Source organism: Abrus precatorius, unplaced genomic scaffold (assembly GCF_003935025.1).
Source record: "Abrus precatorius isolate BTA unplaced genomic scaffold, Abrus_2018 Scaffold9, whole genome shotgun sequence".
Classification (NCBI taxonomy): Eukaryota; Viridiplantae; Streptophyta; class Magnoliopsida; order Fabales; family Fabaceae; genus Abrus; species Abrus precatorius.
This window is the reverse complement of record NW_020874439.1, coordinates 34101967-34129194: the sequence shown is the minus strand read 5'-3', so window position 1 is coordinate 34129194 and position 27228 is coordinate 34101967. Positions and strand designations below refer to the sequence as shown.

The 27228-nt window shown below is 33.2% G+C and overlaps 6 protein-coding genes across 8 annotated transcripts; 3 read left to right on the top strand and 3 right to left on the bottom strand.

Annotated features, from left to right (window-relative positions):
- The first annotated feature begins 104 nt into the window (after window positions 1-104).
- LOC113851298 (copper transport protein CCH-like) lies at window positions 105-710 on the top strand. Its single transcript, XM_027481762.1, has 3 exons — window positions 105-145; window positions 240-315; window positions 583-710. Exons 1-3 carry the CDS (start codon window positions 137-139, stop codon window positions 708-710), a joined length of 213 nt encoding a protein of 70 aa, XP_027337563.1. The 5' UTR covers window positions 105-136.
- Window positions 711-1983: 1273 nt separating this feature from the next.
- On the top strand, window positions 1984-4771 carry LOC113851296 (cation/H(+) antiporter 15-like). The gene is made up of 3 exons (XM_027481761.1): window positions 1984-2187; window positions 2438-3436; window positions 3545-4771. The coding sequence occupies exons 1-3, from the start codon at window positions 1984-1986 to the stop codon at window positions 4769-4771; spliced, it is 2430 nt and encodes an 809-aa protein (XP_027337562.1).
- A 1483-nt stretch (window positions 4772-6254) lies between these two features.
- On the top strand, window positions 6255-8299 carry LOC113850503 (arogenate dehydrogenase 1, chloroplastic-like). Its single transcript, XM_027481066.1, has 7 exons — window positions 6255-6440; window positions 6531-6699; window positions 6998-7153; window positions 7627-7709; window positions 7799-7868; window positions 7988-8062; window positions 8173-8299. The coding sequence occupies exons 1-7, from the start codon at window positions 6265-6267 to the stop codon at window positions 8266-8268; spliced, it is 825 nt and encodes a 274-aa protein (XP_027336867.1). The 5' UTR covers window positions 6255-6264; the 3' UTR covers window positions 8269-8299.
- A 545-nt stretch (window positions 8300-8844) lies between these two features.
- On the bottom strand, window positions 8845-15135 carry LOC113849106 (protein RETICULATA-RELATED 5, chloroplastic-like). Of its 3 annotated transcripts, XM_027478733.1 has the most exons (7): window positions 14352-15135; window positions 13714-13843; window positions 12614-13141; window positions 11669-11776; window positions 11006-11554; window positions 10030-10143; window positions 8931-9229 (listed from the first exon to the last, which is right to left on the bottom strand). In XM_027478733.1, the coding sequence occupies exons 1-7, from the start codon at window positions 15023-15025 to the stop codon at window positions 9092-9094; spliced, it is 2241 nt and encodes a 746-aa protein (XP_027334534.1). In that variant the 5' UTR covers window positions 15026-15135; the 3' UTR covers window positions 8931-9091. The 3 variants fall into 3 exon arrangements, with proteins under 3 accessions (XP_027334533.1, XP_027334535.1, XP_027334534.1); XM_027478732.1 differs by having other exon boundaries at window positions 8845-10143; window positions 14352-15119; XM_027478734.1 differs by lacking the exon at window positions 10030-10143 and having other exon boundaries at window positions 8894-9229; window positions 14352-15119.
- A 1438-nt stretch (window positions 15136-16573) lies between these two features.
- Window positions 16574-22545, bottom strand: LOC113849380 (biotin carboxyl carrier protein of acetyl-CoA carboxylase). Its single transcript, XM_027479261.1, has 9 exons — window positions 22276-22545; window positions 21146-21355; window positions 20744-20820; window positions 20431-20484; window positions 19633-19893; window positions 19465-19527; window positions 18119-18187; window positions 17989-18034; window positions 16574-17211 (listed from the first exon to the last, which is right to left on the bottom strand). Exons 1-9 carry the CDS (start codon window positions 22307-22309, stop codon window positions 17150-17152), a joined length of 876 nt encoding a protein of 291 aa, XP_027335062.1. The 5' UTR covers window positions 22310-22545; the 3' UTR covers window positions 16574-17149.
- Window positions 22546-24938: 2393 nt separating this feature from the next.
- LOC113851295 lies at window positions 24939-26929 on the bottom strand. The gene is made up of 2 exons (XM_027481760.1): window positions 26721-26929; window positions 24939-25317 (listed from the first exon to the last, which is right to left on the bottom strand). The coding sequence occupies exons 1-2, from the start codon at window positions 26927-26929 to the stop codon at window positions 24939-24941; spliced, it is 588 nt and encodes a 195-aa protein (XP_027337561.1).
- Between the last annotated feature and the right edge of the window lie 299 nt (window positions 26930-27228).

Here is a 27228-nt window from a genome sequence, read left to right as displayed (position 1 = left end):
AATTATAAAATCATAAATATTTGCTCCATTTGTTTCACGCGGTTCTAAAAATCATTAGAACCACCCTTCTCTTCCTTTTTCCTCTCTCTCTCTCTCTCACACACACACACACACATAGATCATACCATCAATCAGAATGGCAAATGTAAGAGCCAACCACAAACCCACTTAGCCGATACTAATTTCATCTTTTTGTTTTCAGCTATTCGACTCAGAAGTTTCTTGTTGCATGTCATCAGGTTGTGGAAGTTAAAGTCGGTTTGCACTGTGATGATTGTATCAAGAAAATCCTTAAAGCCATCAAGAAAATTGAAGGTTGTTAATTTTCCCAACACCAACAAAATCATTGCTTTTTATGTTTATATAAAAGGGCATTTAGAAGAATTTAAAGGTTGTTTACAAAAAGAGTTTATGATATTTCAATAAATTTATGTTATTTTTGGTTTATTTTAATAACTTTTACGGTTAAATTTTGTCATAAATTTTAGCAGAAAATAATTTATCGAATAAGTGTTTAATTAAATTATGTATCTATTCTTTGTGCAACACTTTACAATCACAATTTCTTTGGATTGGTTGCAGATATTGAAACGTATAACGTGGATACAGAGTTGAACAAGGTGATCGTTACGGGCAAAGTCACGAAAGAAGAAGTGATAAGAGTTCTTCAAAAGATTGGAAAGAATGCAACTGCTTGGGAAGATGCTTAAAACAATAAGTGAAGTTTAGTTTAGGGTAGCATAATAGTTTACATTTTCACTAAAACATTTATATTTGTACCCTAATATTTGATAATCATTAATAGTTTAATTATATCTACCTCAGTTTTGTAAGTTTTTTTCTTTATTTAACTTAAAAAATTCTGGGTTAGGGGAACCTTTGGATCTGGATGAGATTAGCCCTGATGAAGATTTCATTTCATTTAATGCAAAATTCAGCTTATTGGTGTAAAAATGAAAGAAGCAACAAGTTAAACACCATCGGCACCACAAAAATGAAAATGGGTGTTAAAAGAAGGTTAGAAAGGGTCGATTTAATAGCAAAAACTTTTTTTTTTGTTTTCGATATTTTAAAAGACCTCTCCAAAATAATGTTAATTATTAATATTTTTTGCTTAAAAATAAAAATGTTATTAATTGACTCGATAACAATCCATGTTGTTTTGTGGCATGAATATTTTAAAAAATAAAATAAAATAAATAAAATAGTGTTTATGATCAATAATATTTGAATAAAAATTAAATAAATTGACTTTATATCAATTAAAATAGAAATATTAAATAAAAGTAATTATAATAATTTAGTTATTGATTTTACATCTTAAAAAAACCTCAAAAATAAACTTCAAATAAACTAATAATAGTTTTAATTAAATTTTTAAAGAATTTTATTTTAAACATAGATATAAGTTAGACTGCCCTAGACTAGAGTCAATCTTTGACACTTATCTAGAATTTGGTTCGAACTTTGAACAATGGACTTGAGACAGTGAATCATGATCCATGACCATGCTATATATGCTGCAAACAAATGTTACATTGTTTACACGTCATTTATGTCTCAATCTCATCCTCATCGATCCCCGACTCAGATAATGTAGCTAAAGTAAGCAAATAAGAGACAGACATTGACAATATTAACCACAATCCAATGCATTTCCATGGCAATGGCATTTCAATTTACATAGTTTTGTGGATTTGCTAAAAGGTCTCTACTTAATATCATTTTGTATCATCCAAACCAAAGTTGTACAAATATGGATTCCCCTATATCACAAAAAGAGTGAATGGTTACTATAACCACCTTACTTGAAGGCTAACCGTTAAATATGTTAAAACCAAAATACAAGCCCAACCTCTTATTTTATTGTCTAGACTTGAAGGCTTTCGAGCACTGTTATGTTACCCTTTTCATCTTCTTTTCTTCAAGAAAAAATTAATATCAACATTAATAAACCAAGTTTTATTTTCCCCTTGCATGCATATGGAGCCAGGAAATGGAAACCTGACATTGGTATGCCAAGATCCCCATGGTTATGGTCACAATGATATATGGCACCTTGGCAACCCACTCGATTCCCCCACTTGTCTTCTCCTTGTGCAGGTGGCTTTGATTACCGTAGTCACACAGTTCATAGACATTTGTTTAAAGCCACTCGGACAATCTTCCCTTGTTTCTCAGATTCTTGTAAGCTTTCTCTTAAAAGTGATATATTTTCCATGATCATCATGCATGCATTTTAACCGAAACACTTAACATGTAACAAAAAATTACAAAAAAAATTGAAACATATTTGAGGGTCTAAATTAAAACTAATGTTAAATATAAGGCATGGTTTTGTGTTTCATGCTAATAAGTAGAATAGAAAGCTGATTGCTTTATTACATTTATATGCTTGCTACAGCAATTAGTATTAACAAATGATGGATGGTAACAGGGTGGAGTGGTATTTGGGCCATCAGTTATTGGGAAGCAAAAGATGCTGGCGAACATCTTATTCCCTGCAAGGGGTGTTGTAGTGCTTGATACAGTTGCATCGTTTGGCCTCATGTTCTTCTTCTTCATATGGTGTGTTAAAATGGATCTTGCCACACTGTTGAGGACAGAAAAGCATGCTATCGTTATTGGTTTTTCTGTATTCTCATTTACATTGGTAATACCTACTGGGGTGTCCTTTTTGATGAGGAAATATGTTGCGATGAACAAGACCCTCTCACATGCACTACCCTTTGTAGCTTTCTCACAAACCTTAACTGTGTTTATCAGCATTGCAGTCCTCTTGACAGATCTCAAAATCCTCAACACTGACATAGGACGTTTAACAATGTCAGCAGCAATGTTTGCTGATATTATTGGCTTTATTTCGACAGTGATCATGTTTTCCATATTGCAGAATAAGAGTGGTAGCATGCTGACACTAACATGGATCATTCTATCTATAGTTGCACTCTTACTTGTTATTTTATTTGTCATGAGGCCGCTAATACTTTGGATCGTAAAGCGCTCAGGTGGTGATTCTGTTAATGAATTTTGTGTTGTTTGCATCTTTGTCTTTGTTATGATAGCTGGACTTCTCAGTGAATTAATTGGGCAACATTTTGCTATGGGACCTATAATTTTAGGCCTGGCTGTTCCAGAAGGGCCACCTTTAGGCACAACTTTGGTTAGGAAAATGGAGACAATCTGTTTAGCATTTCTTTATCCAATATACCTTGCTGTTAATGGATTGCAAACAGATATCTTCAGAATTGATGCAAGATCTGCGTGGATTGTGAGTGTCGTAGTGATGTTGGCTTTCATTGTGAAGATTGGTGCTGTGATGTTGCCAGGATATTATTCCAATGTATCCTTGAAAGAATCTTGTGTGATTGGACTTCTTCTAAATGGAAGAGGTATAGCTGAGCTTACTATGTACAATATGTGGAAGGGAAGCAAGGTATGAATGTGAGACCAAGACTAGTGAATTCAATTTCAAAGCATCATATGCAAGTGCATGTTCATTGATTAACTAATAATATAAAATCTCTTCTATTCTCTATGGCAGCTACTATCCGATCAAGAGTTCTCTTTGATGGTGGTCCAAATTTTAGTAATAAATGTTATCATAACACCACTCATAAAATTGTTATATGATCCTTCAGAACAGTATCATACTGGAAGAAGATGTTCAATTCAACACACTAGGAGAGATTCTGAGCTTAGAATCATGGTTTGCATTTACAACAATGAAAACATACCCACAATCCTCAACCTCTTGGAAGCATCCTATGCAAGTAGAGAGAGCACGGTTGCAGTTATAGCACTAGTCCTAGTAGAGCTTCTTGGAAGAGCTAGGCCTATTCTTGTTGCTCACCAACCCCATGATACACTTCGCTCAATGTCATGCAATTCAAATCACATTGACAATGCTTTGAGGCAATATGCACAGCAAAATGAAGGCCTTGTATCAGTTCAGTCTTTCACTTCAATCTCCAACTTTGACACAAAATATGATGACATTTGCCGAATATCACTTGATAGAAGAGCCAACATTTTGATCTTGCCTTTCCACAAGAGGTGGGAAATTGATGGAAGTGTTGAGGTAACACAAAGGTCTATCCAAATCATGAATGTTAAAGTCCTTGAAAGGGCACCATGTTCAGTGGGAATTCTAGTTGATAGGGGTATATTGAGTGGTTCTCCATCACTCTTAATGGCTAAAGCAACATTCTATGTTGCTGTGTTGTTCATCGGGGGTGCTGATGATGCTGAGGCACTAGCATATGGTACTAGGATGGCTAGGCATGAATGTGTGAGTGTAACAGTGGTTAGGTTCCTTCTATTTGGTGAGGAGAACTCTAAAGACAGAAAACGTGATAGTGATCTTATTGATGAATATAGATACTATAATGCTGGAAATCGTAGGTTTGAAGTCATTGATGAAGTGGTGAAAGATGGTATAGAGATGTCAACATGTATAAGAAGATTTATAGATTATTTTGATCTCGTGATGGTGGGTAGGGAGCATCAAGATTGTGCTATGCTTCAAGGACATGACCAATGGAGTGAGTGTCCAGAGTTAGGGGTCATTGGGGACATGCTAGCTTCACAAGATTTTGTGACTAAGGCATCAGTGTTGGTGGTGCAACAACAGAGAATAAGAGGGAGATTTGTGAAACAATCACTGAATGCAATGCCAAATCAAAGAGATCAATTGGTACATGATTTTCCAATTGATGAAACATCAAGACCCTCGTGTACTATTTCAGTGGACAGATGTGAGAAAATGTAGATCCTTATGTTAGTGCAAATTTTTTTATTATGATCATTCTTTAATTTCCGTCTACCCAATTTTTTTTTATTAATACGTAATTTATACACATCACGGTTTTTCATTTAAAAGTAGAAAGTGACTTTCTACAAAGCATTAAAATCAATGGAAAGGAAAAATGACGACATGGTTAAAACATTTAGTTTTGAATCAGAGAATAAACCACTCAATGGACGGTGCAAACTACCCTAAATGAGGGTGCAAAAATGTAGATTTTACTCATACGTGAATAAACCATATTTGGTTATGCATGCTAATTATGCACTTTCATTATCTCTCCTACTTACCTTTTTGCATAATATCACTGTGTCATAAGTGGGCTAAAAATATGATCTATTTTTTTTAGTTAATTCTTGAAATAAGTTAGACATAACTCCCTCAATGCCCGCAAAATAAATTGAAAAAAAAAGAAGAAAATAAAGATAAAATCAACTGTAGAATTGGTTCAACAAGCCAAATTTTGGATTAAGCAAGGATCATGCAAGGCCATACTTGGACGGCAAGTACTAGAACTTCTGGTAAAGCAAGCAATCATATCTTATAAAGTAACAAAATCATTGGCTCTATGAAGCAACACGCTGTTTTTTTCTAACTTTAACGCATAGAATTGATTAAGAGTTAAGTTTAAATATTTAAAAGCAGTAAATTTTAATTAAAAAATATATTTATTATACTGAAACTACAACAAGTTTTAAGAGAAAGTTAGATTTAAGGGCAAAGCAATCAACTTAGTTAGGAAACTTGCTTACACGTGACCGTAAAAAATCGAATAAGCTCTATAACACACGTGTTTCGATCTTTATAAAGTTAAATAAACTTTTTAAAATAACGCACTTATTCTGTTTACCCTCGTCACTTTCATGCATTTGGCTTTTAAAAAAAGTTTGAGATGCGCATCACTTTTGATTCAGCTTCCAGAAGAAGTTAAGATCAAGAAAATATCGTAACATTTATCTAACACAAAGGACAGAATTGAAATAAACAAAATGAAGAAATATGGTAAAATTAGTCTCTTAAAGCCACAACATTAGTCATATTGACCAATAAAAATAGTAAAATTTAATCACAGGTACTTTCTTTTCTTTAAACACAATTCTGTTTAAATTAATTAAAATAAAATAAAATTCTTCCTCTAAATATTTAATCTAATTATATTTTTTGTGACTGAAACTTAAAATCATATATTAAACTGTAATAATACCAATGAATTAATCCAGTTCTCTGCAGTTGATAACAGTTTTTTTAAGTGGGTGTTCGAATTTGTATTTAAATTAATACAACTTTGTGTTTGACTTAACACTATTAATTATAATGTATAGTTTGAATTTACGTTTATAAATTTTTCAACGTGTTTTGGAGTACACGTTAGATAAACAGGCCTCGTTGCCTCCGCCTTAAATTAGTGGTAGTGATCCTCTCGTACATGTGTTTTCCTGAGTCTATCATATTGGATTATGAGAATTTCGTCTTCATCTTCATCTTCCCAAAGCCTCAAAATTGGCATAGTTGGGTTTGGCACTTTTGGCCAATTTCTGGCAAAGACAATGATAAAACAAGGCCACACTCTAACAGCAACTTCTCGAACAGATTACTCTGATCTTTGTCTCCAAATGGGTATACATTTTTTCAGGTAAAACTTGCATGCATGCTTATATATGCAGATGTACCCATTTATGATTTACCTCACTTTTCACAAATATACAACAATTTCATGTTGCAGGGATGTCAGCACATTCCTAGCCTCAGACATGGATGTCATACTTTTATGCACATCCATCATGTCACTGTCCGAGGTTGTCAGGTCAATGCCACTCACTTGCCTGAAGCAGCCAACACTCTTTGTTGATGTTCTTTCAGTCAAAGAGCACCCAAGAAATCTTCTACTACTAGTGCGCTTTACATCCACTACAATTCTTTTGTTTACACTTTCATTCGGATAATTAGGGTGTGTTTAGAAACATAGCTAGTTAACTGCTTATTAAATTTTTATTACACGAGTTTATACCATATATTTGATTATAAAAGTTCTTGGAAAAAGTAAAGAAGAGCTTATAATTATGATAAGTTATACTAAAGAGCTTATTGAAATAAGCTGAAAAGAAATAAGTTATTTTTACAAATTTTTTGTAAGTCCTTAAATAAGGCCTTAATCTAGATACGTTTTGCCATGTTTCGTGTATTGCTAAGATGTTGCCAGAGGAGGCAGATATACTCTGCACGCACCCAATGTTTGGACCAGTGAGTGGCAAGAATGGATGGAGAGATCTGACTTTCATGTATGACAAAGTTCGAATTCGAGATGAAGCTACTTGCACTAATTTCCTCCATATTTTTTCTAGTGAGGTAAGTTAATAGCGTTGCTAAATACCCATCAACGATGAAAAGCTTTTCTTTTGCATTGTTCCAGATAGTTGTGCCAATCATGAAGAAAGAAACAAAGGGTGGAAGCCAAGGGCTTAACTTTAGGCGTTGAGTTTGCATAAGACTATCACTTCAACGGTTTTTTTTAAGTAACTCGAGTTAATAATTCATTCTAGGGGGACTAATGAAGTTAAGAAATATTGGATATTGTATTAGTTTTTATAGACAAAATCTCATTAGTTCGAGGTTATTTATCTCATGAGGTGATAACTTAGACCAATCACCCTTTAATGAGTTATGTTCTAAAAATCATAGTTTAAACAGGTTCTTCATAAGTTTGGACCATTATTTCTTGGTTTACAAAGAAAGGACGAAAATCAATTTTAAAGTGAATGTTCTACATCTATGATTTATCCAATGTAGATATCTATTTTGCAATGTTCTGTATTACGCAGGGTTGCAAGATGGTACAAATGTCCTGTGAGGAGCATGACAAAGCAGCTGCAAAGAGCCAATTTATCACACACACAGTAGGAAGGTATGCAACTTTCGACATATCTAATCGACCATAGGAAAAAACTAATATAAATACTCACTTGATGCAACTTTCGGTTGTTTCCTTATCAGGACATTGGCAGAAATGGACATTAAATCTACACCTATTGACACCAAGGGCTTTCAGGCACTTGTTCAAGTGGTAAAAGTTATAAATATTTCCCCTGCTTCTTCCAAAACCTTTCCTTTCTTCATTTTATCCATCCTTAGTCATAATATAATTGATGTGCTTTCATGTAACATATCAAAAATTACTCGCAGAAGGAAACCATGGTGGGAAATAGTTTTGATCTGTATATTGGATTATTCGTGCATAACAGATTCGCCAGACAAGAGGTATGAACTGCCAGAAAAATTCTGATTTCCAAAAAGATGTAACAGGATTTATTTATGCCCCTTGTTGAAACATTAAACCAAGTAACTCGTGAATTATGAAAAATATGCAGCTGGAAAACCTCGAACATGCCTTGTCCAAAGTGAAAAAAATGCTGATTCAAAGGATGAATGAAGAGCAGGGTCAAGAAAACAGAACTGAAAGTTGATGCATAAATTTTATGATGAAGATGTATTCACAACTATCATATATCCTCTTGTAGTCCCTGCCATATAATTCAATCTCATCCCTGTTTTCTTGTTAGTTACCCAAATGAAATTGAGCCCCCAAACCGAAAAGACTGGTATACGTTCAATTACTTGCAATAAAAATGTTCCGAGTTCACAGCATATACTCGGTAATTTTATAAGTTAAAACAGATATTTACTCGCCATTTAACTCCAGTTGGTTTCACGTAAATATTCCCTTAATTTTTAACCAAAATCTTAATCCCCACCATTCCGAATAAATAAATCAGAACCCTGAGCTGTTATCCTCTGGGATCATGACATGAGCCTTTCGCCAATCAATGGTATCTACAGGGCATGTATTCCCCTGTGATTATAGGGAAATAATCACTAACCAAAGGTTTCTACAAAGCTTTTTTGTACGTACCACTTTAAAAAGAAGCATTTTTAGTTCTTCGTTTCAGCTCCGTAAGCGTACGACAATGCTACCCAGAGTAGCTTCAAGAAATTGGATCCCCGTTTGTTCATTTTTAACACAAAACCAAACACACACTTACCAAGAGATGTATCCCTTTAGCCAATAGTAGTAAATAACTAATATCATTAGGTTCGGTTTGAGACACCCCATATTTATTCCAATTTATATAAAAAAATATTGCATTCACCACTCTGGGAAGTGGGAAAATATCAAAAAGTATACAATTGAACAGTGGAAGGAGTTGTAAACCTATTCCTTTGTGCCTATTTTACCAGCTTTTCAAGAATAATACAAATTACAAAAAAATCTTGCACGGTATTTTTTCCTCATTTATTTTGTACGTCATCAACGTTGGCTTCTTCTGTTTCGTTGCATAAAATAGCAGTGTGATTTGGGGAATCTGATGTTGGTGACTCTGTCTTTCTAACTTGTAGGCCAGTAAAGCGTGCTAGGTCAATCCATTGCTGCAGCAATTCACAAAAAAAACCAAAATTAAAAAATCCAACTCAAATTTAGAAATTTACGTACAGAAGAAAAATACACATCAAATTAAATTATACTCCATTGGTTTCAAAATAATTGCCACACCAGCTTCTAAATTGTTACAAATAATGTCACTTTTGAAAAACCAAGACATTACGTTTATCCTAGTCTTTTGGTGTTACACTAAGTAAAATAGCATAAATGGTTTGAGAGGATGATATAGTCAGATGAGCTTATATTTCCTTGAAATTGAGAACATTTAATGACTTTATCAATATCACTACAAAACATTAAACAACTATTTTGAACTGAAGCAGTATATTGTGATATGTTCAAATGCCAACTAGTTTCCCTAAGACACTTGTTAAAGGATTCAAGAATAGTAGGTATTAAACGAGAAGTAATGCAGTACATGTTGTACTCTTCATTAAAAACTTTATTTATTCCTCAACAAGCACATTAGAGTACTCGTTACCAGGATCCTTGTAACAATAAGACACATATTACAAATCCGTCACGAAACTTCAGTCATGATTTACTGTTTATGCACTAAAGCAAGTGCTGAAACAGTTGTAACTCCCTAAAACACATTTCCATGTGAACACTAGAATGTGAAATTAGCCACTTCAAGAAAGATACAGGAAAAGTCACTTGGATTTTGAGAAGAATTACGGTTTCCAATCATAAATAAATGTAATCGGCTTACTGATGAGATTGTGAACATTGAGCACTGTGAAAATGAACAAAAGCAGAAAGAAGATTTAAAAAAAAAAATTCTGACCTGGGTTCCCCAATAGGAATTGATTGTCCGTGCTACAAAAGATAGCATATTTACAAGAAATGTTTGGGAAGAAAACTGTTCAGAAATCCGATGCTCCACTATCCCAGCAATTATCTGATGAACAAAAATATTTTGTAATTTCTGTAATACATAAGGACAGTTGCAGACTTTAAATGGATGCAAATTTATGGTACTACAATTTGGTATAATGAAAGATATGGACACGGAACAAGCAAATTCAATTTTCAAAAAGAATAATTCTCATAATTATTCAGAGAGTGCAGATGAAGTAGTAGAAAGGAGAAAATTACAAAATCAGACAAAATAGGTATTGTTGAACAGAGCTTTTTTTTTTTCACAATTTTTTTTTACAATTTTTAGTGCTATCAAGTGTTTACTAACATAGTATTTGGTTCGATGAGAATGGAGAAAAGAGATTTTTATAATACGTTTTTTTGGTTCAAGAGTTTGGGGGGGAGGAAAGGGAATGGAAGAGCAGAGCAAGATTCCTCCTCTATCAATTTAGGATTCCCTCCACAATTGGGGAGATTTGGAGGGAACAAAAGTTTGCACTAGTTGAGCTTAATTATCCTTAATTTAATGATTTTATTTGTCTATTATGAGAATGTAATAATAAATTATTTTATTTTTCCTCTTATCTTCTATGAATCAAATAAGGTGTCCCTTTCCACCCTTTCTTGAACTAAGCCGTAAAGGATTTTATGTTGCAAGGAGATAATAAAACATGACATTACAATACAATATTTCCCATTTTCCCATTATTAAGACAGGTGGTCAAGTCCTACTTTCAGAAAGTCAGCATACTCAAATTTCTAAATTGCATTTTTCTGTCCTGCTTCAATAATCATATATCGGAAAAAATTCTAGAAATCACATCAACAATTGAAATTTGAAACATAACCCATCAAAGTGACGAACTATTGAAATTTGAAACATGTTGCATTTCTCTATATACCTGATAACGGAGATTTGCAGATATTCCAAGAAAGGATGCATATATAACTGCTGTTTTGATTATTGGGGACCTTATAATCCGTTGTTCAGTGGCAACTGCTGGATTAAGGAATTTACGAATTGCATACAGAGAATTTGATGAAGCCACAGCTCCTATGCTTGAAATAAATCCAACACTAGCAAGTTTTAGCCCACCGAATACAACTGATGCAATTCTATGATTGAGATTCCAGTTTGTCCCTGCTGGATTCTTTTGAAATGCATTATCTGGAATGGAGCCAAGAAGACCCATCAGAGAACCAAGGTTGTCAGGTGCATTCATCTCATCGGCATATGAAAGAAATGACAAAGTTGGTGCAGGAAGCCACACTGTAAAGAAATCAACAACTGATCCTCTGACAGTGTCTGTAATAACATAGTCGAGCTCTTGAAAAAAATTTTCTTTCCTCTTTTCATACTGTGCCAATAGTGTAGTCGTAATTGATATAGCTTCTTCTATGGCTAATCTATGCAAGAATTTGGGATCAGCCAACAATCTTTCCCTGAATCCCTGTATCAAAAAGAACCAGATGGAGATGTAGGAAAATGAGAGGAAGAAAGTAATGAAATTATCTCATGATTAAAATCAGAGTAAAAGGGTTTCATTTTAAAACAAAAATTTTACCTGGAAACGGTGTGTGAGTTCTGAAATCAGAGGATACTGCTCCAGATCAAAGAAGTTTTGCAATACCTCTGGTGATACTAAACCAAGATCAATTCCTTTTTGAAGATCCTGAAATCAAAAGGAAAATATTATCCATGTCCACATCCAATACCGGCATACACTATCCTGTTCAAAGTATGATCACTTAAAAAGAGTCAACAGATGCATAGAAAAAAGAACTAGAAACACACCGACTACCTACTCATCAAATGCAAGTGCGCAACTAATGTAAACTTGGTATCATTACTGATTGCTTATTTATACTTCCTAAAATATCGGGGCCTATGTATGCCAAATTATAGAATAGAGGTATTTGGTTTTAATGAGAAAAAAAAAAAACAGAAATAAAAACTTCATTATCATAATTCAGTCTGAAAGTTTTGAAGTCCTTAAATAATATATTGTTGCAATAAATTTGACCTCAAAAGGAATATGCATCTAAAGGGAAAGAACGATATCAAGAAAGCATTGTGAAATTGTAAATATTCTATTTAAATCCCCCATAACAGTAGGTTTAGCTGCATAATTCGTCTCAATAAATAAATACCAAACAGAGATATCAATTAAAGGGATAGGACCTACTTGAATAATCTTACAAAACAAAATAATGATTTAAAGAACTTTGTTTCAAAGATACTTAAAATAATCAGAAATCAGATTATTTTATTTTTTTTGTAGATTTTGATTTTTTCCAAAAGCAAAACTAAATACATAAAAAATTTATTGATTCTTTTCACCAAAAAAAGTTGAAACAAATGGACTCTGAATGCTTATAGAATACCAGTCATATTGGATACAAAGAAAATAATTCAAAAGGTATATGTGACATCAGGTAACGTGCAAAATCTCTCAAGTTTGTATCATCAAAATGGTCAACCAAATTATTGAATGTAATGGTCTGCTGACCTGTGGGAGGGCATCTCGCCTCCGTCCAGCAGCATTCATAACACGAGCAATCTCAGCACGGTCAAAGCAATTTCTACTACAGGGTCTGGCAGCAGAATACCACAAAAAATCAGCGACAGGAACTTCTCCCTCTCTGCGAATGAATTGTCTTTCAGGGTCAAGTAATACAACTGCTTGGTTTCTCTTTTGTATTTTTTGTGAAACTCTTGCCACCAGTCCAGTTCCTCTAGATCCATATGTAACATGGCTTGCTCCAGTCACAACTATTAACATATCAGAGGCCCCTCCATCCAGTACATTCTGTAAGATGATCTGGGACATTGAATACTCATCAACTACTTTAGCTTGTGCAGAAAGATATGAGCTTGGACCAAAAGGAATGGACAGATTTTGAGTACTATCAACTGAAGGTCTACGTGACATAGAAGTAAAGCCTGATATGAAGCCTGAGCCAGCTGGAGGTGCATATAGTTTACGTTCAGCCTTTGTAAGCCCACGAATTCCTTCTGCTTGGACAGTTCTTAAGATCTGTTGATGAAAAAATGTTCAATTCTTGATTATCATTTATATGTGTGTTGAGTCTCTGAGCTAGTGATACCAGAACTGAGCCTAATCCTACTAAGTTGAGTTCTACATGGATCAATTGAAACCATTCGGCTACATTAAAAATCAAAATTTCAATTAAACATCTAATGCAAGCTCTATTAAATGCTCCCAAAGTCTTCTCAGGTTGTCATCTACCCTTTCAACAGGTTATCTCCTCCCCTTCTCACTTCATGATATGACCAAACAACCTGAGGCAAGTTTCCATAACTTTATCCTCAGTTTTTTTTAACTTTTGTTTAATTTGGAAACCTTGAGGATTATGAGATCATTTCTAATTCAGGGCATGTCTTTTCTAAATTAGGTTTCTAGTCATGATGTAGTTAAAATCCTAAAGGGCACTTTTTACTGCACCTACCTTTTGTACCCGTTTTAAGTCAATTTGGCATGTAACATTAAGTATCTACTACAGTACATTTTTCCCTTGCTCCTAACTAGCACAACAAGAGGCATCAGAGGCAAAACGGAAATGGGTTTGGCTGAAAATTTAAGCATACCTTCAGTGGAGTACCACAAGCAACAAGACGAATTCCATTTTCACGACAGTAGCTCAGAATAGGTTCATACTCCTGCCATCTTTCAGGCGGCCAGTGTAATGTATAAGACTTCAAGGTGTCTCCATCTATCCTGCAATCAAGGTCAAGTTTTAGTACAAGTAATGCAGAATCATGGGAAGCAATCTGACCACACAAAAAAGACAGAGATTAACAGAAAAGCAGTAAGCCAGGAAAAAACAAGAGCGACAGAAATTTGTTGCGAACAAAATGTTCTGTTTTATAATTGACAATTGAATTTCTAGTTCTTAATTTAGGTAACACGAATTTTCTGCATAACAAAAACGGGCATAGCAAACACCAGTAATTAGGCCATTTTGAAGGCCTATGAAGCACAGGTCTAACTCTAAGACTTGCTATTCATTTTACATGGAAACACATTAAGAATCACATAGCTTTCAGCCCGCAATTGCTATAATCCAATACCAACAGCAAATCACTTTCAATTTACAAGTTCACAATCAAGTCCATGTATGCCGACTTCATTTATATTGTTGATGATGTCGTTCAACAATTTTCCGTTGAAAACGAATTCTAAGATGCAAGCATTAATCAAAGTTTGGCAAATTCAGAAGCGTTACTTCTTATCCATATACTGATTGAGCGGTTCCTGAAGATTAGTGGGAAATGCTTCAAGAGCCAAAGACAATCGCTTCTCCTTCTCCAAACAGCGTCTATGCAAATTCTTCACAATCTCAAGCTCCAATTCCTTATCATCTCGAACCGGAACTTGTTCTGCTTCTCCCAAATAAACCACTCGCGAATTCATCAACTTCTCCCAGACTTTCCCTTTCTCTTTCCCTATGGCCAACGGTTCCCCTATCACCGTCGCGTCGTAAATCCTCGACGTTATCACTTCTCCCTCCGCCTCCTCTATCTTCTTCTGCTCCTCCACTTTCGGCGCCGTCGATTCCACCACCTTCTCCTCCGCCCTCGCCGTCGCCGCCGCCGAGAGCAGAATCGACGCGCCCGCGGCCAGAAATGGCGCCATCAACACGCCTCGCCGGTTGCTTCGAACTCGAGTCTCGACGCGTTCGCCGTCGGGAGCTTCAGGTTTCGAAGCCGCCACAACGCGATTCGAGTGACGGACGGACAGGTCGAGGCGGCGGCGTTTAGTAGTCCAGACGCGCCGGAATTGGTTGCCGGCGGCGTCATGACGTGTCTCGAATGTCGCAACACGTGTGGCAGTGGCGGGGCGAAGGAAAGGCACGTGCGGAGGGTAAGTGTTGAAAGAAGCCCGAGTGTGTGGCTTCATTTCACTTCAAGTCATGAACGCAGTGTCAGCTAAACTTTCTCACTTCACTTTTCATTCCGCGACACTAACATGGATTCGATTATTTTCAGCCTTATTTACAAGATTACAACAATGCATGATGATTATTTTTCCTTTTTCATACCATAAAATCCAAATTTACAAAAATTTCGTTTTTTTCGTGGTCACATTAAATTCGTGTTTTAGAGAGAAAGCCTCAAATTTGGACGTCGACGTGAACCATCCATGTCCATAAGGATACGTGTGTCACATACCCTCCACTTGTTTTGGAATTTTCTTAAGATAAAATTTATCTGAGTCAGATGTGAGTCAGGTCTGAAATATACACGACTTGCTGTCTAGAACAAAAAGCTTTATCAAATGAAAGTCTTCTTAAAATCTACTTAATTTTATAATCTAATTATCTCCCATTTTATATAGGTCTCGTTTTTTATGAGTAAAAGTTTACGATAAACTAATAACTTAAAGAACTTTATGTCAATGATAAAATTTAACCGAGCGTCGTAGCGCACAGTTTTTATACTTCAAAATATGGTTAAATCTCTTGTGAGCTATTTTTCTTACATGCTTATTTATTGACTTATAAATATTTTCTGTTTTTTACTTACTAGCATTTATAAAATTTCAAAGTTTGATTTATTTTTTCTCAATTAACACCTTATATATAAAATTACCCTATATGTTGTCTTACATATAAAATGATAATTAAAGTTCTGAATATTTAAAGTAATGATTGTTCAACATATAAAATTTTACAACAACAAACGATAAAACAACTCTATTCTTTAATATCGTTTTATGTATTTTGGTCGCGCAACAATACTTGAATAATTAGAATAAACATTTTTTATATTAATATAAGACTGGAAGAGGCTAAATTACTAAATTGATTTTAATTTTAATTGGAAAATGACTGCAAAATTGAGAGATTGATTATAATTATTACTTTTGTATAAAAATAGAATAGACGAGGCGGTAAAAAACCAAAGCTGATAAAATTAAATTGAATAATATTTTTTCTTAAAATCAAATCGAATAAAATAAAAACAGAAATTTAACATATAGACTCTCTACATCCCGATGATTTCACACGATGGCTAGTTGGCACATAGGATTTCTGTAATATATAATTTTATTGTTGGGCTATTTCAATTGGTATGTCGCGAAGTTATTGTTTCGCCTTGGATACTGCGTGTCTTCCATCAACAACCATCTCAACTACCCTAGTCAACCACCATGTTGAAAACAGGCTTCGACTTTTGTATGAAATAGTCTGGATTTCTTTCTTGCCATAATTATTACTGATGATGTGCATTGTTTATACAATGATAAAATGCAGGCAGAGATGCTTAGTTTTGCCCCCTTTAGACGGGACGATATACATGAAAAAGAATGTGTGTGAAAAAGAAATGTACACGAAAAAAGTGTACCGAATAAGAATATCAAAATTGAAATCGAAAAGCATCCCATTTACAAATGCATCATTAATAATGTTCTACACGTAAATTTTATTTCTCCTCTAATTCTCCAAAGGCAGGACAGACGGATTTCCAAAAGCCCTCTTGTTCTATACGAGAATTGTTCCTTACTTTCTCATGGTTTGCGTAAAACAAAATCCATCACAATCTGCCCTTACCATTAATAAGCAATGATTGGAAACTGGCAGTGCTATAAATCCGTTGACAAGTAGTGATTAGATAAGAAATTTGTTGGGAATACAACATTTCCATATATTCTACCACCGCAGTGCCTCTATTTCTGGTCCCAAATCTTGAAAACAAGTTTTATACTTATTTTTTGGGGGAAAAAATAAAAAAAGCAAGCAATCAAACTCCAGCAACTGAGATCAGTAGGTTCAGTGTACGTAAAGCCTTTGGTTTGCGTACATTTACTACGATACATAATTACTAATAAGGTAGTCTTAGAATAGCTTATCCAATACAATATAAGCAATTGGTGTACAAAGTATGATTTTCATCACGTAATCCCTTTACCCAATATGTAGTCACAAATAATTATTTGAAACCTATTAAAAACTTTTGCCAATATGCCTACAGCTCCCCAATAAATAAATGCCGCGTGATTAATCAACAGGAAAAGGCTAGCTCACTTGACGTCATGAAATGACGGCAAGACGGCAATAAGAGGGTCTCCATAACCAACAGGCTCTGTAAATCACAAATAAAATATGGTAAGAAATTCATCACAGTCCTCCCCAAACTCATGATAGCAGAACCAAAATAAACAAATAAATGTCGCCAAGTTCCGCGAAAGCAGATCAAAATGTATATAAAATTCAACATCCCAATTGTTCAATGTAATAAATAAAAAGTTTATGTAGTGAGTGCAACATATGTATGGATCCTAGATTCTTAGAGCTTTTGAAACATTTTCTATTTTTATTTGTTATTTTCACTCATTACAAAATGTCAAATTGTTTTTCACTTTGTTTCCTATTTTAAAATATGGATTTTGTTAAACTCAAATCTTAGGGATAATAATAAGTAGCTAATAATAGTAAAATTTTATCAGAAAAAAAAAATATTTATTATATTTTTATAACTTTAATACAATAATTGTATATTATTTTCATAAAAATTTTCTATTTGTAGATGCTTAAACTTAATCCTAAGGTTTGAGATTAACAAAACCTTTAAAATATTTGTATACTAACATTTTATTGGTGTAACGAGGAGTAGCAAGTGTACAGAGATGTTAATGGTTACCACTTGCTAGTAATTTGCTTCTTCCTTGGAATTAAGCTTCAGAACACTTAAAATAAAGAGTACTAGAATCTAGATGTCATATCATTTTAGACATATTTTATTATTGCTGGCTTCAAATTTGAATGAAGACTGCACGCACAACACCCCTCCCCCCCCCCCCCCCCCTCGTATCAACAAATCCAGGATTTTGTATAATAGAAAGGTCATAGACATTATTACCTCCATCGTCAACAAGTAGCTTCAACACTTCTCCAGCCACATCAGCCTGCAAGATTTAAAAAAAATTAAACCAGTCAGAAGTAGAAATTTAGGAAGGTACCGCCCGCAATTACAGAAACAGCCAGATCACCTTAACAGGAAGTCCAGTGCCAAACTGATCCAAATACCCTATGACTTGGCTTTCTTTGATAACATCACCCTATGAATGTTAACAAAAATAGTTGAGGGGTATGTAGTAATGCTAGAATTCAATCAAGAAATGAAGATATTGAAAAACATTTGTAGTCAGTTCAGTGAAAGTGAGGTCCGCAAACAACTTGATGCAGCAAATGTACGAAAATAAATAAATTAATAACTACACTGGTACAAAAATATAGGTCAACCAATATTTGAGTACCAAAGAGTATTTAATTTGTATTTATAGACTCAAGAGAAATGATCCATCGATTTGGAAGAAATAGCTATTGTGTGTTACTAAAAACACAGAAAATACAGAGCAGATTACAGCAGCTAAAAGAAGACCACTAGTCATGTTCACTGTCCCTTCGTGACCCCGGGATTGTAATCAGTTTAAAAAACTGATGACAGTCATACTATTACACAGGACCAAGTTCCTCATTAGGAGCCTAATTTCTCACCCAAAAGCTAATTAACAGAATGGACAATTCTCTTCTCTTTCCAAGACAAGCCTTTGTTCTGACTAACCCAATTTCTATCTGCTGGCTTGGTCTAACAGTATATTCGCAGATGAGTATATAACATATTTCTATTTGGTAGAATGTATTGATATTATGTCCCAATTACCAGCAAACACAGAGAAACTAATATTACAATTAGCAGCTTTTGTTGATGTAGCAAAACCAAATATAAAAAAAGAAATGGAAATCAGCAAAACTGAAAATTTATATGTAAAGTTCAATTTAAAAGAAAACGGACCATCCTTTTTGTGGTCATAACCTAGGTCACTTTGGATTTGTTATCAATTGCACATCTAAACTAGGCTGAAACTATCATATAAGCTGCAGAATAATAGAAAAATATTCATCTATATCATATAAGCTGAAACTATCATTCTTAGTTATTATCACTTTTTTATTTTTGTATCAGAATCCAGGGTTGTTCATTAAATATTTAAATTTATTTCAAAAGCCAACACATGCAAGTTAACAAGGTCAGCTCAGGACACTAGGCTGACAAGCTAGCAGGTTGACAGACTACAACTATCATATCTGCAGTATTACATGGGGCAGCTTGCAATGCTAGCAGTTGATCCCTAAACCATAAATATTTAGTTTGGGCACTGCAGAATCTTAGTGAACAACAAGCACATACATACCAAAATCCAATGGTGGAGTCCACAATGAGAAGCCACATGGAGGAAGTATCGAGTAAATTATGTCTATCTAGGTCACAAAAGGATGATAACTTAAAAACACCATGGAAGAGGATGGATATTGACAACTATATCACACATACCTCTTTACAGATAGGAGGTTGCTTCTTCCCTTTCACTGTTCTACCTCTTCGGAATAAGCCAACCTAATGAGGGAGAAACAAACGACAGGTGATTGCAAACTCTACATAGCTCAAATTACAGATAATTAGTGAAAGCAGAACTTAAAACAATTTTGATGGAAGACATACTGTGGGAGATGATACTAAGACATAGTTATTGGTACCGGAAGCCTCCAATGCTGCCAATTTTGATGACCTCTCTTTTGGAAGATTTGCAAATGGGTTGGTCTTTTCTGGTGATGATTTTGGTGGCGATGGTTGTAGGCTACCAGATGCTGATTCATCCATAGGTTTACTTGGAATAGGTGGTGGTGTAGTTGGTGAAATGTTGGACAAAGGAGCATTTGTTGCTCCAATGTTTCGCTTAATATGCATTTCAAAGTCTCCAACCTATCACAATATAAGTCAAATAAGGTCATGAACAAGGTCATCCTGCTTAAAGAACATTTCTTCTGATGAAGCATACAGAAATTACAGGTTTGAAGTTAAATCAAAGTTAGTAGGTACAGTGTTGTATAAAAAACAAAGCTGATACAATTTTTTTATGATTGAATTTTAAGAACAAGAAAAAAAAAATGATATATTAAGGGATAGGACAATAGGCACAAAAGCACCACATTCTCAAGCTTGAAATACAATGTGTTAGTGCTACATTCTGATAAAGGCAATATTACTGTAACATCATTTTCTATAAGTCTATGACATGTTACATAAATTAAGTTTATTGCTTTGATTAAGTTTCAACACAGTATATTACAGCGCTAAAGAGATATCCAGCCACTAATATGTGTGTGAATTGCAGAACAACAAACCATATAACCTCATAATTTTCAAAACACACTCAAGTTTCTTTCGTCCTTGTTATTATATTTAAAGTACTGCACTTCAAATTTTACAAAAGCAGTAAACAATAGACAAGAAGATCACCTTTACTTTCAGTTCAGCAATTTCAGTCTCATCACAGACCTCTAATACCAAAGCCTGATCATATGCAATCCAGACATAAATAGCGCTTTATCAGTTTCACATTTAAACATGGCTGTTAAGGAATGCAGTTATGCAGTCTGGGACAAAAGCCAGCAATCATAAGTAAAAAATACTGTGTATTTGCTTCTTCTAATAGCTAGTATAAAGCATTTTAATTCATGAGCATACTATTAATAATTCCACTAAAATACCAGTTGTCAGTTATAAGAAATATGATATTGCAGGTAAATAAAAGGAAAGGATAGTTATAGACCTCAAATCCATTAGGAAAAGTAGCACTCTGCAAAGGCTTTTTCTCCAATGACCCTTTTATAGCACTATCTGAAGAAGCTGCAACATCATAAATAACTCTCAGGTCAAGGAATAAGAATGCTAAGGATAAATTATTAAAAGGAAGCTTTTCTCATAACTGTAACAAAATTATAGCATATAACCTTCAAAGAGACACTCTCAATTGGGATAATAATATTTAGCAACAGAGGTAGAATACTTTCCAGTATTACATATATAAGTAAAAAACATAATACTTGCAACTGATTAATGTATCTCAAACGAAAGAGAATAAATATGAGTGTAAGACTTATCTCAATAAAACAATTGCCATAAAAAACAAAGGCATAACTAAATAATTCATTTCACAATCAAAATTACCGACCATCAGACTTGGTTGTGTTGATAGCTTCAGCTGTTTTAGCACATGACACTATTGTGTTCTTCCCCTTCATGTGAGAATTAATGTGCTTCTCGCCATTTGCCAAATGCTGAATGAAAAGTCTACTTTTAGAGTTCCATCTGACATTATGGATGGGAACTACAGCAAGCTTCTCAAGGGAGGGTCGCATATGGGACATAGTTCCTACGGGATCTGGAAGCCAAGAGTCATGATTAAGCAACTGGTTGCAATGGTAAAATTGACTCTTTAAAAATATTAACATTGAAGTATTAAAAAATAATGTATTATGACTATTGACCGTTAACCTGTATAGTATTAAGAATCTTTAACAAATATTACAGAATAATTTATTATGAAGCTTGACCCTTTAAGTCAACCTGAAAAACATTAAGAATCGTTACCTAAAGACTTAAACCTATTTCAATAAGCCAGGGAAAAAGAGAATCCTTTGGTTATTTGTTAAAACATCAAGGAATACGTTCAATTGACTTCATGGAAAATGTTATGCTTGTAATTCTGGTAAATAACTGACACTAAGCATTACCATAAAATAACTTTCCCACTGTTACACCAGTTTTATGTTGAATTTGGAGTTGTTCCTCAACGCTTTAGTCTTTTTTTCAAACAGAGTAGAGTAATTAAGCTTCGAATCTTACAAAGGTTTACGCAAATCTTAAAATAGCAAAACCAGAAACTCCATCATAAGCATTTAATTCAAAACGAACACGAAGTTTCATATAACTAATGACATTTCGAGAAAAAAAAAAAAAGCATAGAACGCACAACCACGAAATGTTTCAAACACTGTCACAAATCTAACATAGCGAGCTTCTTCAGTTAATTCTCTTTCTAGCTCGAAAATCACAACTTATCCCAGCCGTTACATCTTGATTCCATAGAACAAGTTCGCAAAAATAAATAAATATGTTCTCAAGTCTCAATCATTTTCATTCTCTCCCTCACATATCGCATAAATTAAATCAAACAAAACAGAAATGCAACACAGCGAGATCAAAAATCGCGAACACACGAAGAAGCAGAGATCGCAATCGGCGAAATGCATTCATAACAAAAATGCAGAGAGAGAAAGAGAGAGAGAGAGAGAGAGATACAGTGAAAGGATCGAATGGCAGCGGAGGAGTCCATGGGAGAGAGTGAGAGAATGGAAATGGAATGAGAGAGAAAAACAACGGAGAAGAGGAACTAATAGATAGAGAAGAGATGTTTGTTATCAGAGATATAAGCAAAAGAGAAAACCGAGAAGAGTTGCAGTGTCTCTTTGAGATTTCCGCCCCTCTCTTCGTTCCAATCTATGAGTTTATTCCCGCTAACATGCGCCGGGTTGTAACTACATCTGTCTTTCTCGTCTTACGTGGACCCTCCTCTCGCTGAAGGTAGGTACAGTCAATTTAAATAAAAGGTTTTTTTATTTGTATGTAAGAGAAAATTAATAATTAATTTTTTATTAAAATTATAATATTTAATAAATATATTTTTAATAAAACATTATTATGTATAAGTTTTTATCATGTGTTCTTAAATATTTATTAAAAAAATTATTATTATAAGTTTATTCTTAAATATTTGATAAATTCTTTTTAATATTTCTTAAATGAAATTTATTCATCAGATAGTTTAAATAAACAAAAAAATTTAAGTTTATAAAAAAAATATCTTAAATTTTATTCTTACCATATTTTAAAAAATATAACATTAATTTTTAAAAAAATATATAAATAATATACTATGAACCTATAATAATAAGATATTTTTGGTCTCGCTATCTCAAAAGAGTTTAAACATAATTATAAATTAATTAAATATTTATATAATATATTGATAAATAAGGACATAACTAAAAGAATATTAATGCATTTTAATTTTTTTAAAAATTCTGAGACAAATTAAAATCGCCATAATAATAGATAACATGATATGAGATAGATGTTAAGGGTGTTCATGTAATAAGTATATCTTTATTTTTATATTGTCTGAAATTTTAATAAGATTCATTATTTGAATCCAAACTTAATTCTATTAAAAATTGATCATGTATCAAACAGTACTAAGTTAATTTAACGATATTAATTTTAACATTATATTTAGTTAAATTATAAAACTATTAAAAAATTAAACTAAAATTAAGATATATTTTGTGTATATATTTCAAAGTAATTAATATAAATAAAATATTATATTATATAAAATATTATTCATTAAATTAAGAAGTGTATAATATTTGTGTATAAAATATAAAAGAATATAAAATAGTAAGTTAGATCTAGAAAACAAAAAATAGAATTCCAATTCATCCTCAAAATAAGTATAGTTTTAAACAACAAATCATAAACGCTCCTAATATGTTTGTATTGAAGTATATATATATACACGTTTTAGTTAATTAACTTATTTTAATGTACTTTTTGATTTTTTTTATAAAATGTTTATTATAAAATAAAATGATTGTTTATTACATTGATTTCATCACTACCATATATTAGTTTTAATCATAAGAACATTGTAAATTTGTCTATGTAAATGTTTATTTGTAACGTAAATAAATTTCAAATAAAATAAAAATATAATAATTTACTAGTTTTTGGTCATACCATATCGTATACAGTCCACCGAAGATGGCATTAGATTATAAGGGGTGATTCATCTCGATCTGTTACGTAAATGTCACCAGGTTATATGTGTGGCAATAACAATCTCAATCAAAGTTCCCTTATACATCTCTGAAGTCTTAAAGATTCAGATTAAAATGCAACTTTAATTATTGGGCTATTCTCTTGAGAACGTCTAAATACATTTACTGGGAAATTTAATTTTGATTTACCTAGGATTCATGCCGGACTTTATTTAAAATATTTTTTAATAATGTATTATTACATTATTAAAAACTAACTATTACAACCAAATTGCATATATTTTTTATTTTATATCAAGTGTAGGTTGTTCTACTGAAGTGATTGAATCCCTTTAAGCAAGTGATTTTAGGTTTTATATCCTAAAATTTATCTATAATATCATATAATTAAGAAGATTTCTAACTTTGTTTCCCTACGAATTTTAAGGGATAATTCAAAAATAACTTCGAGAGAAATTTTTACTTTGGTGCCAAGAGATTAGCCTCCCACCTTACGAGTGAGAAGATATTTTAAAAAACTAAAAAATATTTTATTTATTAATTCATAAAAAAGTATTTTATTGACTATTATGATATATTTAATAAACACTGAAATTTTTATTTTGAAATTAACAATTAATTATATATGTTCGCGACAGCTTATCCTAAATATTATGTTCACAAGGATGCTATAATAATAGGATAAAGCACGTTATATTCCTGATAGTATACCAAAAATATTTAAAATAAAAAATAAAAATCCATTTCGTGATTTTTACATCTTCAAAAAATTAGCATCAGAGTTTTAGTTAAAAACATTCCTAATCCACACGAAAATTTAACAGCACTTTTTCAAATATATTTCTAATACATTTTATATTAGTAGGTGAAATTCATGCAAGTAATACATAATAATTCAAGGTCTATACTTTATTTAATAAGATCCACGTGCAGTCTATTCTACAATAAAACATATGTATACGCGAAAAGTATTGTTAAGAATAGTATGATGACAATAATAATCCCATTTTCTAAGTAATCACTGAAATAATATATGTGGAAATAAAATCTAGACATCCTAAATTATAATTAAGAAATTAATTACCTGGCTTAAATATTAATTTGCACATCACTCTTATGCTAAGGCTAAGCAACATTGAGATGAACTATTTCTCGAAACTCCAACCTCCTAGTTTCATTGTAGAACGTTATGTGTTTGTTAGGCCAATATGTTAACCATATCCAACCTCTAATCTCCCATTCCATTGTTTTCCCAATTGCTCCTTTGTCCACTTTCCACCACACACTCTCTCCATATTCATCACCTGCAAAAATAACCCCTCCTTGTCTAGTGAAAGGTCGATAAGCACTAGAATATCGGTTTTTGAACCATGACTTTGGGTTAAGCAGTGCAAACTTTGAAGGCTTTGATGAGAAAACTTCTTTGCCATCCATGCTATCATGAAGAAACCAATTCAAATTTGCACTATAACCATAAACGGATTCCTCGAATTTCCATGGCTTCAAACTCACGGTTGTGGATTCTCCAGCTGTTACCTTAAGTCCTATGGGATTGGATGGCTCAAGTGAAGCTTCTATGCTCTTGTCAACACCAATTTCTTTTCTCGGGTTCTCTGAGGATTTGCCAACTGATAGACTCAACACTTGGTTTTGGATAGTGGGTGTAAGTTGTAAAGATATTCTAGATGGAAAATGTTTTTCAGTTGCACCAGCCCCACGTTCTCTCAGGAGGGAGTCATTCACCAATTTGATAACATCACACCTGTCCACAAAGAATGTAATTAAATTAAACATTGAATTAAAGTAGACATAATGACGAAGAGAAAAAAGAAGTAAATCAATTCAACATATATAATGAAATTTATTGCTAGAATATATAAAGATGAACGTGATTCTTAATAAAATCTTGTTTTTAATTAGATCGCAAAAGTAAAAGGAATGATATTATTTTTCTTTTGTAATATAAAATTTAACTAATTCCACATGTTTCAAATATGAATAAACGATATTGAAACCATTTGAATTTGAGTTTAAATTTAATAGATCTATCAAAGAAAGAACAGTTTAGAGAAAAAAAAAATCACCACCTTATAAATAATTCAAGGCGATGTACCAAAGATTATACAAATGATAGTACTTTCTTTCCCCCTAAACTTATAATAACAACATGGGCAAAAGCTAATGAACAACTAATTTATTAGCTTTGTTAAGATGCTTATTTAATTATGGGCCATACGTATCTCTTAATTGGGTATTACTATTTGTGATTACCTTATGTTGTCAATGTTGACCATGATTTCAACCCACTTTTCTTTTATTAAGACTTTGTAATTGAATTGAAGGACACTTTCAAGTTGGTGATATTTGAGAGAGAATTGAAGTCTCTCACTAGCTGAATGGGGTTTGGAATTCTCCACATCCATGGCTATGACAGGACAATAAGACTGCACTTTCCATAACCCAAAAGTTGAGAATGCATAAGAAAATAGAGGACAAGGTGTTCTGAATGTGTGGCTATGTGATTCAAGTTCCCCAATCCAATTAGTAATTGCAAGGTTCACAGAACGCATCCACTGCTCTTCCAAGTTGGAACCCAAGAGTTTCATAAGCGAAGTTGATGCTTGTCTTGATTGAAAACTTGTCAAGTGGTCTTTTAAATTAACAACATATCCTGAACGAAGATCTGAAGGAACTTCATATATGCAAACTAGGAATAAAAGGGTGAAAAAAGAAAGGTTGAAAAGGTCTGTAAGATTAGAAATTGAATCAAGTTTTGGACATCTGATGAAGGGGTTAATCTTGATGGAGCCATAATGAAGGATGGCTTGAATGAAATTAACCAAGAGATTGAAAAGGGTTTCTTCATCTATTAACTTGATGGTTTTAGATCTAGGCTTGAATGGTTTTGAGGTCCAAAGATGGATAGGAGTATTGAAGTCAGAAATAATGACAAAAGAGAGTTTTGTGGAATGATGGCTTTTGGATAGGGTAATATCAAGACATGGTTGGGATGGGGTTGAAGAACATACGTTTAAGGACATGGAACTTGTTTCCCATTCTGAGATTGGTGGTAGGTTCTGAATCCAGTAAAACACATCTGGAAAGTTGCAAGCCATGGATCGTACCAATTTAACTCTCTCTCTATCTCGCTCTCTCTCTCTCTCTCTCTCTCTCTCTCTCTCTCTCTATTTCTGGTGAAGTCAGGTGGGGCTTCACATATTTGTAGGCTCTTCCATAATAGTTATGCAAAGCTAATACTCTAGCTAGTGGGGGAAGAAAAGTTAAAAAGAATGCAAATGATTATTACTAAAACGTTTTTGTTAAACACTCGAGAAATATTGGTAGTATTAGTAGTATATATGTACGTAATATTGCATATGATAATAATATATATATATATATATATATATATATA